Source organism: Echinops telfairi, unplaced genomic scaffold, assembly GCF_000313985.2.
Source record: "Echinops telfairi isolate 266 unplaced genomic scaffold, ASM31398v2 ScPeMD7_7457;HRSCAF=8495, whole genome shotgun sequence".
Taxonomy (NCBI): Eukaryota; Metazoa; Chordata; class Mammalia; order Afrosoricida; family Tenrecidae; genus Echinops; species Echinops telfairi.
The window spans coordinates 23,408,334-23,420,755 of NW_022111357.1; the positions used below are offsets into that span (position 1 = coordinate 23,408,334).

Here is a 12,422-nt window from a genome sequence, read left to right on the forward strand (position 1 = left end):
CGGCGTGCTACAGACCCCTCCAGGATGGCTGCCTTGAGCTCGGTGGCCCTGAAGCCAGGCAGCCAGCAGCACTGCACAGCAGCAGGGACACCCCAAGAGCCAGAGAACCTGAGAACCAAGACGGGCTGCAGGCAGGAGGTGTCATGTGAACGCTGTAGGCACTTTTGGCACCGATGGGGCTTGGCAGATAGTGTTCAACCCCTGGGGACCTTCTTGCTGGGCGGCCCAGCCCAGAAGCTTCTCCTGCTTGGGCCACCCCCACCGCCTTGGCCACACCTGGCGCTCGTGGGGTGGTGGCATTTCCCAGTGACTTCCTGCTTCCTCCCTATAAGCCAGCAGGCAGCCCGTTGGCTGCCAGGGGAGGCCCATTCACGAGTAACTGTCAGGGCAGGAGGGAGTGCTGTGCCGAGCACCGTATCAGCAGCACAGCCCAGGGCCCAGCACTTCATGTTGATAAGCCCACCCGAGTCTGTTCCCCCTTGATCCTCTGCCACCTTGAACACCCTGTCCCACTGCACCCAACTCCATCCACTTCCGTGAACAGGCAGGTCCCCACCTTTCGTTTCTGCATGTCCTTCCCACTTCTCCGTTCTCCAGGACTTCGTTGTTCAAACCCAGCTTAGTTGTCAGTTCCTCTGGGAAGCCTTCCCCACGAGCCCCTCGTCCCCCACTCAGTGCGAGGACCTCACCTTCCCCCTGCAGAGCTCTCACACCATCTTCCTCTCAAAGTCTGCCGCCCCAGGTGTGTCGACCCCATCCTCGAGTCTTTGGGCCCAGCACAGAACGTAGTTCCAAAGCCAAACCAGTTGTCCTGAGTTGATTCCAACTCACGACGCCGCCACGGGTGCAGAGAAGGGCTTCAAGGCTCTGACCTTTTAGGTCACCAGGCCTTTCTTGTGAGGTGCCTCTGACTGGGTTCAGACTACCAGCCTTTAGGTGAGTGGTGGAGCACTTACCCATGGTGCCCCCAGGGGCTCCAAAACACAGAAGGACCTCAGGGGGCTGCTGTGATTGACATGCCCTTTCCCTTGTTGTGATCTGTCCCTGATTTACTATCATCTGCTTCTCCCCGGTCACAGCAATGAGGCCCTCCGAAACACAAAGCCAAACTCACTGCCACTCAGTCGGTCAGTTCCGACCATCTCGACACTAGAGGACAGAGTCTACCTGCTCTTTCGGGTTCCCGAACTGTACCTCTTCACGGGAGCAGAAAGCCTCCTCGTTTTCCCGAGGAGCGGCTGGTGGGTTTGAACCACCCGTCTTGTGGTTCGCCCTGTGCTCACCCACAGTCCTGTCGGGGTGCCTGAGTTGCCTGAAATGGTTGTTTCACAGCTAGAAAGTGGCCGAGGCCAACTGCAGTTGGGTGTGTGGTCCTGTCCATCTCTCTAGCCACATCTCGCTGAGACCCACAAGGAAAGTGCCCTGGCTCCTGCCCTCCCAGCTAGGTGCTAGGGGTCTCTGCAGCTAGGGTCATGTCAGGCTCACCAGGGAAAGGACAGGTTCGCGGTCAGCACAGGGTTCGCTCGCAAGCTTCACCAGCCACGCTCCCCAAAGCAGCTCACCGCCGCCTCCCCACCCCCTGTCCACGGGCTCTCCCCTCCAGCCCAGGAAGAAGGCAAAACAGGACCAATGCAGAGCGTTCTGCACTCAGGGGAGAAAGGGATGAACAGGGGCTTCGGGGATCACGTCGTTTAGCCCCCACCTTCCCTCTTCCAGCAGCCAACTGCAAGGTTACCCGTTTGAACCCAGCACTCGCTCTGAGAAAGATGAGCCTGTCTGCTCTTCTAAAGACGTAACTATCTCTGAAATCCATGGCGTAGTTCTTCTCTCTGTTCTGCAGGGTTGCTCTGAGTTGGAATGGACTTGATGGGCCGGAGTTTTGTTTTGGTTGGTTTTCGGTTCCCGTAGGCTGCTAACTGCAGGGTCAGTAGTTTGATCCCAGCAGCCCCCTGTAGGAAAGCGATCAGTCTGACTGCTCCCATACAGATGAGAGCCGGTTCTACCCTGTCCTGCGGAGTCACTATGAGTCAGAATGGACCAGTGGCACTGGGTTTGGGTTTTAGCTTCCCTCTGTTTCATGGAGGGGAGGGACTTAAGGCCCAGAGATCACTTTGGCACGTTCTAGCTCTGCGACTTTGAGCAAATCCTTATTGATTCTGTCTGAATCTTGTTTTCTTTTTCAGTGGCCCAGGGTTGTTGGGAAAGTTTGTCCATTCAACTCGTCTGTGAGCCAACAGATGTGTGCTGTGCACCTACTATGTGCTAGGCACGCTTCTCCATTCCAGAAACTCCGCTGAGAACAAAACACGTGAAACCCACAGCGCTCATAGCCCTGGCCTTCGTATCCGCTGGCCTGGCCTGTGCGGAACCCTGGCACGTAGTAGGAATATAGTAACATTTGCTAAAACGAAAGGGAGTCCCTGATTTGGCCCAGCCCACCTAGTGAGTTAGGTCTGAGCTGGGACTAGAAAACTCGGGGCCCAGTGTCCTGCTCCCTTGCTCTCTACTGAAGGCCTTGCTTGACACCCCCCTCTCCCTCCCAGTGCTCCCCCGGGCCTTGGCTGGACCCATAGCCCTTTCAGATCTCAGTCTTTTATGTGCGCTAATAGAGGATGCAGGGGTCTTGGTCCTGAGCTAGCTGAGGAGGGAAATGAGCTATCAGAGGGGGCCTTGGTTTCAAACCCAGCCCCCATAACCTTTGCTGTGTGACCCTGGACAGGTGACTTTCCTTCTCTGAGCCCAGTTTGCTTATCTGCATGTGGCTACCCCTGCAGTGGTTGTGCGTTGGATGGAGATGATCCTGGTGGCGCTGAGCTCAGCACCTGGCGTGTTGTGAGTCCTCAGTGAGCGTCAGCCTGCTCCTTTTATTCAGGATCCTAATTCTTCCTGGCTGACTGGCTGGCGAAGGTCCTGCCACCTCGAGGGCCCAAGTGTGGGAAGCTGGCAGGCCTCCCAAGTGGCACGGGCACCCAGGCGTGCCAGCCACCTCCTTTCCGGCCCGGCGGCGCCCCTCTCAAACCGCCAGGGGATTAAAGGTCTTCTGGCCTTTGTGTGGGGCTCACCCGCCCTGGCGGTTTCCACAACAAAGTGCTGTCCCAACAGATTCCTTTGCCTTTGCTGCCTGCTGCCTGAGGACAGGGTACCGGCAGCCTGGGGGTGGGGCAGGGGCACCTGAACCCTAGGGGCTTGGGTGGTAGCTGAGTTCGGGCTTGCTTGGGTTAGGTCTGGAAGCCTGTAGTATGGCCACGTGGGAGGGACAATTTATCTGGTGACTTAGAGGCCATGAGCCCACGTACATGCTGGTGTCTGGGCTGAGAGCCCTTGAGACCAAGGCAGGCTTCTGGTTGAGCAGCAGGGAAGAGGCAGGTGGGCAGGCAAGGGCTCATGTGTCCACCCCCACACTGTCTCTGGATTTTGATGGGGTGAGCTCACTCCAGCCCAGATGCCTGGAGCCTTGCCCTGGGCAGCTGCAGCCACCCCAGGGACTGTCGGGGCTCAGACCTTCCTGCCCAGCTGTGGGGGTGGCTGGGGGCTCAGGCCCTGGCCAGACTAGGGAGAGGAGGACGTGGGCCCGCTGCCCCAGGCACGTGAGGAATGTCTGTGTGCCAGACCGAGTGGGAAGCCGAAGCCCTGGGATCAACCTCGGAGCCCAGCCCTGATCCCCACCCCCAGCCAGCACCTACCCCAGCAGAGCCAGGCCCTTCCCCCATCCCAGACCTCGAGGCTGACCTCATCCATACCCATCCTCCCTTCCACCCTGCATGGTAAGAATTACAGGCTCGATCCCGTTTGCACACTGACCCTCCCTGAGCCTCAGTTTACTGATCTGCGAAGAAACAGACATCGTTACCATGCGCAGCTGCAACCCATGCACTCAAACCTTGGTGGCTCCGATGTGTTCTGGAATTCAGAAAAGTTCGGATGTAGGGAGAGTGACACAGGGCATTGACTACTAGCTGTGATGTGACACCCGCTGGGGACTCTGAGGTGACGCCCCATAAACAAACACCTCACTGCTTCGGTGACTTCACTCTAAGTGCAGCGAATAAGATATTAATAGCTCCATATCAGTTCAGGTCAGGACTTGGCACCAAATGGACTTGCTGCAAAAATATATTTTAAAAACACTTTCGGTTTTCAGAAACGTTGTGTTTCTTGTTTCTGCAGATAAAGGGTCAGGGCCCTGCACGCCAGCCTTCCCGGGGGTGAGGGTGGGGTGGGCTGGGAAGGTTCAGTGAGGTACCCCAGGCCCGTGTGTAGGGGGGCTGGGGGCTGTTCTCAAGCTGTCTCATCACCAGAAACTCTCATCTACACTTCCATCCTTCGCTAGTCCCACGGCCCCCACTCAGAAAACAAAACAGGGCAAAACCTACCTTCACCATGCCAGTGTGATCCCACTTGGGTGTAACAGCCGAAACAGGCAAGTGGGTAGGGACCCAGGTATCTTACTGGTTAGTAGGACTTGGGGTAGGGTGAGGGTGGGTGGGGAGGAAGGCACTGTGCTGAGAGGTCATGGAGCTTCTGTGAAGGGTGATGGGGGGATTCTGCAACTTTCTTAGGTGATGGTTGAACCATAGGATGAGCACAATGTTCTCAAACTTTACATGTGAAGACGGTAAATGGTACATATTTGGTTACTGATATATTACCACAACTAACCAACTGACCAACCCCCAAACTAGATACTGTACCCTGCATCGATATCTGGACACACCTCCCCCAGGGCTCAGACTGGCACCCCTCTTGGAGCCCTGTTGGTGCATGGGTTAAGCACTGGGCTGCTAACCATGGGAGGGATGTGAGGCTGGCTGCTCCCATACAGTTACGGTCTCGGAACCCAGGAGGAGCGGTTCTTGCTGTAGGGCTGCTGTCAGTCAGAATGGACTTGATGGGTTCAGTTCACTTTTGTTACCCCTCTACAGCTTGACCCTTCACCTTCACTCCAGTTCCTTCCCAGCTGGTCTTGGACCCCTCTGTACCCCCACCTAGGTTAGGAGAAGAGATCCAGCCTCTGTCCCAGTTCCTTATCCCTAAGGGCTCTTCCAAGACTTGGAACCCCATCATTCTATATGCGCCCAAAGGTCCTTGCCTGTCCAGTGTCCCCACCATCTGCCCCCGCCCCGCCTATACTCAGGGAAAGCCTGCCCAGTGGGGCCACTACCCCCACTCCTACCCTAAGCAGTGGTTCCAAGCCTTGGCCTGGATGAGTCACCACCCCCTTCCTCTACCAGGGACCTTCGGGGTCTGGAAAATCTCCCTCTCTGTTTGGCTCCTTCCACTCCGGCCCAGGCCAGCCCTTGGACCCTTCCCCTGCAGCCGCTCCATCCGGCTCCAAGGCCTTCCTCTGGGAGGAAGCTGGGCTCCCGCTCAGCCGGAGACGGGCTAGGAGGCAGGAAGCCTGGGTTCTATTTCTGCCCCTGACCTTGGAACTGCTGACAGCCTTTCTAGAGCCCTCGGACACACCCTGCACGAGCCCAGGCCTCTACTACTTGGCCTCCCTCAGGGCCCTCTGTGAGCTGATCAGTGTGGGGAAGGGGACCAAGGAGCCCTGGGCTTCCTGGCACTGCCACTCTGGAGGCCCAGCCCAGCCCTTGCCCCTTGCTGGTGGCCGGTGGGCTCTGCGTGGAGCCAGGGGGCTTTCATCAGTCCTTGCCCTGCCAGCTGCTTGTCTGTGATTTGGGGCATGTTACCTCTCCCAGGGCCTTGGACCCCTCTGTGTGAAAGGACACACTTCACTCTTGCCCAACTACTGTGTGGCTCAGCTCCCGCCAAAGGTCAGCGACTGCAGAGGGTCAGTGTCAGGGTCAAGTGACAACGAGGCTGAGGAAATGGTTTGTAAACTGTGAAGCACCATGTACCCGAGAGGAGTGTGGAAATGGCTGTCAGTGACCACCGTCCTGGTTCAACGCCACCGCCTGTTCACAGAGGCTGTACCGCACCGCCGGCCAGCTTAGCTCGGACTAGAGCCAGCCCAGCAGGTGTCTTCAAGCTGCCTACCCACCTCTCTCTGCTACGCCCCCTGCCCCACCTCTACACACACACACACACACACACACACACACACACACACACACACATCTTTACCATAGGGCTGCTCACAGGGCCACCTGGGTCAGCACATGGGAAAGTGCTTAGAGCAAAGCCTGTGCAGAGTAAGTGCTCAGTAAACACTAGCTCTTATTCCCCAAGTAGGTCCTGGACTTCCCAGGTCTGAGTCCAAGTCCTCTGTGCCGAGTCCAAGTCTCAGGCTCTTTGCGACTCTTTCCGGAAGCCTCTTTTCCCGTCTGGCTCCATCTTCTCTCCCAGATGTGAGATGAAGCCGCTGGAATCTTTTGATCTTCGGCTTTTTACAAATGAGCTTCTGCTCATGCCGACTTGCTACAGGCCCTGACTTGACCTTGGCTCTTAGACTCTGAGGAGTGGGCTGCCAGCAAGGGCAGGCTGGCACATGGAGGGATCCCATTCCTGGGCGTCCCAGGGTGATGGGGGCAGGAGACTCTGGCTAGGTCCTGATGCTCTTAGATTCTCTCTCCCCTCACTGCAGATGTGTATTCTTGACTTTTTGTTCAAATGGAGTCTCCCTTAGCTGCTTCCTGCCTGGTTCTAAGCCCCTCGCCTCCCTCCCTGTCCCAGTTCTCTGGCAGAGTGCCCGTCTTCTGAACCAGTGACTGGCAGCGTCACTGCCTTCGAGTGGATTCCGACTCCTCACAGCCCTACGGGTCAGAGTAGAGCTGCTCCTGTGGGCTTGAGATTGCAATCCATTACGGGAATGGAGAGCCTCCTCTTCCTCTCTAGGAGCAGCTGTTGGTTTTGAACTGCCAACCTTGGGGTGAGCAGCCCAATGTGTGACCCACTAAGCCCCCAGGGCTCCTTCTAATGTGTACAGTTGTGATCTTCCTGTCAGGGGTGGAGGGAGCCCAGCAATCTGTATTTCTCACCACGTTCTTGAAGTTCAAAAGCACATGCCCTGGCGCCCACCAGACCCCAGAGGTCCCGGGCCCCCAGAGCAGGGATGGGATGTGCTCAGGGTTGGGAGGGGAGGAGCAGCAGAAGGAGGGCTGTGCCCGTGGCTTGTGGGGTCAGGGGTGTTGGACCATAGCAGAGGCTTCCAACTGGGGTTGGCAGCACTGCAAACGCAAAGTTGGCACCGGACCCCCGGGCAGAGCGTCCTTAGGAGTGACCAGAGTGAACGAGCCGCAGCATCTTGGGCCATGTCTTCAAGTACTTACTTAGCGAGCCCGGGCTGCTGAAAGGGTGGGAGTGGCTTCTCCACAGGCCCTGCCAGCAAGGCGTGGATCCCATCCCAGTGGGGTCCAGACGGTCACAAGGGGTGGGGGTGACTGTGAAGAGCAAGGAGTCCCGACAAGGTCTCCAGGCAGGTGAGGTGTAAATTGCACATAGTAAACCGCACCCAATTTTAGTGTGCACTTCATTGATGCGCTATATACACCCAGGGGCTCCCCCTCAGTCACGATGCAGAACATTTTCACCTGCCCAGAAGGTTCCCACATGGCCTCAGGCCACTACTGCTGGGGTGGGGGTGTCAATGTAGGAGCCTCCCCAGGAGAGCTTCAGTGAATGGTGCCACCCAACATGTGGCCTTGCGCGGGCTTCTCCACCCCTGTCCTCACTGTGCTGGGTGAGGTGTGTGCCTTCACCCCAGGAGTTAGAGGAGGTGCTGGAGGAGGGATCAGCCAATAGGAGGCAGGGCATCCCTGCCTGGGGAAACGCCCAGCGGTGCCAGGGACAAGGGCTGGCAGGAGCAGGCCCTGGCTGACTCCGGTTTCTTTCTCTCCTTACCTGAGGCCCCCCCCCCCCCCCCCGCCCTGCCCAGCAGAGAGGTTTCAGACTCATTGGGGGTCCCTTGGGCTCAGGTTTCTTTTCCTCTGAGTTACCTGCACCAGCTCCCTTGGAAACATCCGGGATTGGCTGAGGGGGAAGATGCTCTGCCCAGTCCCGCCCTGGGAGAGTCCAGTGTGGTGGCAGCTGGAGCCTTCTCCTCTGGCCTGTAGGGGCGGGGCCCGGCCCATGAGGTGGCACGTGTTGGAGGAGAGGGGTGCAGGTGACACCACACCGGTGCTGACCCTACTCAACCCGGCTGCGGGGTTCCACCAGCTGCTGGGGAGGAGTTTGCTGGGGTGACCCACAAGTGCCTGGCTGGAAAGGTGTGTCCCTTCTGAGCCTTCCGGAGGCCTGATGGCCCAAGTAGCCAGCAGGGAGCTGCTGGTAGAAGTGACTGCTTTCACCGCCTCGCCCTCGTCTCTGCCTGGGTCACGTTCACACTGACCCTGGGCACCGTCCACTCGCCATGTCCCCTGACTTTGCTGGCCCAGGTTAACCCTTTATCTCCTGTCCACTGCTCATGTCGCAGACACCCGGTATCCCCCAGAGAAAGAGGAGCCCTCACTTCTGAGAGTGACTCCCTTGACTATGTGCTCTTTGAGGGCCCTCCACACTCGGGGAAATTGCGGGGTTGGGCTCTCGAGCCTCCAGGGGCTAATGGGATTTAGGGAAACCGAGTCGGAGACCACAGTTCAGTCCTGACCTGGCTCTCTTGGCTAGTCAGCCTTAGGCTCCGGTGTGACTCTGCGTTGCCCTTAAAGAGGGGTCCTAGGGTTTGGACTCAGCCTGCTGCCTGGTCTCCCACAGGTGACCTATGCACTGAGAGCCTATGATGGCTTGTCTGTGCCCGAGGACGCTGAGACTGTCACGGCCGGCCGGGTTGGCTGGAGCTACTCGGACCTTTCTGACGATGAGGACTTGCTGGCTGACGATGCCTCTGGAGGTGAGGTTTCTGGGGACGGGGGTGCACACTGGTGCTGGAGGGGACACTGAAGCTTGCTCAGGTGACCCCTTGGGATGGGCTGAGGGCTGTGCTTGTCCTGAGCCCGGATCCCAGTGACCCCAGCATTCTCCCTTTACCACCTGTGTGACCCTGGGCCGGTCACCGCCCTTCTCTGCTTTGCGGTCTTCTTCTCTGAAGCGTGGGATGCCCCGCACCAGCCTGGGTAGGTGGCTGGCAGTGGATGCATCCACTTGACAGAGCGAGGGCCACATCCCTCCCCTTAGCCGGACTGGAGGACCCTGTGTGGTTTGCACAGGACCATCCATCCAAACCTCCACCCAGTGGTGGTGAGGAAGAAAGACTTGGTTGCCTAACCAGGGAAGTCCTTTGGAGTGACTGCCCGGGACGCCTTGGGCCAGCATGAGTTAGAATGCACTGGACAGCATGGGGTCTGTGTGTGTTCCTACTCTGCGTCTGTAAGAGGCCTTGCAGCCCAGCGGCTAACTGAGAGACCCACACACTGCTCTGTGGGGAAAGAGCAGGCTGTCCCCTTCCGGGAGGACTCCTGGCTTTACAACCTCAGGGAGTGTTCTCCTCTGTCCTGTAGGGCCGCTGTGAGTCAGCAGTGACGCCCCAGCAGCAGCTTAGTTTGGGCTTACTCTGCCGCCTCCTCTCTTTACTTGCTGTGCGATTGAGGACCCACGGCAGCCGTCATGGGATCATTGAACCCCTGGAGTTTGGGGCCTTGATCCACTCCCCCATCCTCTTTGCTGGAGGCCCCCCTGGTCCCAGGGAAGGAGATATAGTCCTGTGTTCACTGATGGTCCCCACTCTGCCTGATGCTGAAAATTGCCCCACACCCTACGGCGGGCGCTCCACAGACAACATCGATGACTGAGTCTCCTCTCTCTGGCTTGCAGATGACATGGGCAGCGGCGACATGGGCAGTGGGAACTTACAGATGGGTAAGTTGCTGAAGGTACCCTACAGCCCGCCCGCCCTTCCCCCACCCTGCACCCCCCACTGCCCCAGAAAGCCCCAGCAGGTCTTCCCAGCCCAGAGAGAAGCCCCTCTCCTGGTCTGAGAGAGCCTCCACGGGGTGGGCTCCATGCCATGTTCTCGGGCTTACTGAGTGACAGCTGTGTAGACCTGTGTAGACCTGTGTAGGTCCCTGTGATGTTAGCATGACCAGGCTTTTACACTAAGGCTCAGGGCCCAGGCCAGGAAATGCGCCCCCCCTCCGCGCTTCTGATGTTGATTGGAAGCCAGCTGGCCAGCATTCAAAGCTGAAACCCTCACCCCCTGGGCCGCTCAGCTCTGAAGTCCTTGCCTGGGGCCCTCCTTGGCGGTAGGGTCCTTGGGGCGGGGGTGGGAAGAAAGGAGGGGCTCTGCAGGAAGAGGTTCAGGCAGGAGGGGCTCCTGTGCAGAGGCCCAGGGCTCTTGGGTTGAAGGACAGGGACTGGACTTTGTGGTGGGAAAGTAGTCCACTCGCCCCCTTGGCCAGTACCTGAGCTGGCCAGGAACTTGAGTTCTGGCTTCTTTCCATCCTGGGACCCAGCATATGGTCCCTGCTGCTCTCTGGAGGAGCCAGAGTCCGGGGCACTGCCGGTCAGAGTCCAGGATGGAGTGAGGGCTGGGCTCCGGCTGACCAGGAGGGGCTGCTCTGACCATGGGCCTTGGGGGAGCCTGGCCTGGGCTTCTCCAGCAGTGAAACTCACCCCCATTCAGCTACCATTCCATCGCCTCCAAATGCCAGTGGTGGCACCCTGACTGGGCCAGTGCAGACAGGATGGTGAGACCCTGGTGGCTGGGTCCTGACTGAGCCCCTGGCACCTGGGACTGGGACTCTGCCTGCAGCTCCCCCAGGCCCAGGGCTCCCCCATGCTGCAGGGTTCTAGTAAGCCTGAGAGCTGGGGACACGCTCATCCCCTGTCCTCCAACCCCCCAGTGGCTTCTGCCAGTGTGCTCCCAGCAGCTGCTTCTTGCTGGCAGTGCCTGCCTACTGAGACCACAGCCTACTCCAGCCCACTCCCTTGGCAGGGGGCTTCCACTCAATCGAGGCCTGTACCTTCTTTCCTTTGATGCTCCAGGGCGGGGCCTTCACCCCACCCACTGCCCTGGGAGTGGGTCCAGGGAACTGGGGTGACGAGTCTCCTGGATTCCCAGCCACAGTGCCCTTTAAGCAAGGCTGCCCTGCTTGTGATGGGGCCATGCTTGGCTGTGCCTCTCACCTGAGACCCCAGAGGCTGACCTCTGAAGTGGCTCTTTCTCTGTACCCACTCCCTGCTGCCCGGGCTCTGCCACAGCCCCGCTCCTGCCCCTGGACCCAGCTCTGTGCCAGCAGCCTCCCTGACAGCTCCAGTCTACCTACCCACCCCCTGCCCCTTGTGGGACCTCTTCCCTCCTCCTCTCACCCACTTTCCCACCTCTAACCTGTCTTTTTCTCCCACTTTGTCCTGCTTCACACCTGTCTCCACCCTTCCCCCCACCTCCCTGTCACTCTCTCTCCTTGTGTCTGCCTCTCTGTCTCCTTCTCTTGCTCTCCCTATGTCTCTCCCTCTGTCTCCCCATGTCTCTGTCTCTTTCTCTCCCCATGTCTCTGTCGGTGCCTTTTCATGTCTCTTTCTCTCTCTCTCCTTATGTCTCTATCTCTCTCCTTTCTATGTCTGTCTTTCCATCTCTCTCCTTCTCTATGTCTCTCTCCCTCCCGGGTCTCTCTCTCTCTCTCTCTCTGTGTGTGTGTGTGTGTGTGTGTGTATGTGTGTGTGTTTCCCTGTGTCCCTCGCCATGTCTGTCTGGTTCTCTGTCTCCCTTGCCCTCCTGCCTCCCTTTCTGCTCCCCACTCTGCAGGCTCTGGGCTGCCCCTGAGCCGCCCTCCGGTGGCTGGCATGATGGTCTCAGAGCCTGGTGAGGAGTCCCCTCTCAGTAAGTGACCCAGACCCGCCCAGGCCAATGTGGCCTCTGCCTCCCTCCAGGTCCCTCTCTGATCCTCCTCCTCCTCTCTCCTTCCTCCCTGTTCTCTTCTCCCTCAACGTGCAGAGCCCAGCTGGTCTCCCAACCCCCTACCCCTATCTGGACTCAGGGACATGGGACCCTAAGCTCCCCCCAAGGTGTGTCAGCTGGACAGAAATGGGGGCTGCAGTCCCCAGTGATCAAGACTCTGAAGTCTGTAGCCACCCTATCCCCACCTCAGAACAGGCTTCTCTGGGCCTGCTCAAGGGACCTGGGGAAACTAGGGTCAGAGTTCAGGGGCCTGAGTGTGGGGAGCCCTTTTGAGTGGGGTTGGAGCAGCCTGCCCGTGTGCTAGGGGAAGTCAGTACTGCACCCAACCGCCGCCCTGGGTTCTCTGAACACTCTCCCCCCCCACCCCCAGCCTCCAATGGAGCTCTCTGCATTGGGTCAGCATGAGGGCCTAGTGAGAGGGTGAGGGTAGGCACCCAGAGAGCACCCTCCACGCCCCAGCCTGCCTCGTTCCTTCCAGCCTCGCTGGGCCTCTGCCCTGGGCACTGGTTCCCGAAGTCGGTTCCTAGAGTGGCCATCGGCTCACCTTCTGCCCCGACCCTTGGCAGCATCTGGCAGGAGTCAGCGCAGGGTGGAGGCGGGAGGGTGCTCGCCCTGACCTGCTCCTAGGCTGGGA

General features: G+C 58.8%; 1 protein-coding gene across 1 annotated transcript in view; it reads left to right on the forward strand.

Moving 5' to 3' along the window:
• HSPG2 (heparan sulfate proteoglycan 2) overlaps window positions 1-12,422 on the forward strand; it is an 82,235-nt gene that overhangs the window by 2,633 nt on the left and 67,180 nt on the right. The window contains exons 2-3 of the mRNA XM_045298938.1: window positions 8,604-8,785; window positions 9,706-9,750. Of these exons, the coding sequence (XP_045154873.1) occupies window positions 8,604-8,785; window positions 9,706-9,750 (227 nt within the window). The remainder of the gene's footprint in view (window positions 1-8,603; window positions 8,786-9,705; window positions 9,751-12,422) is intronic.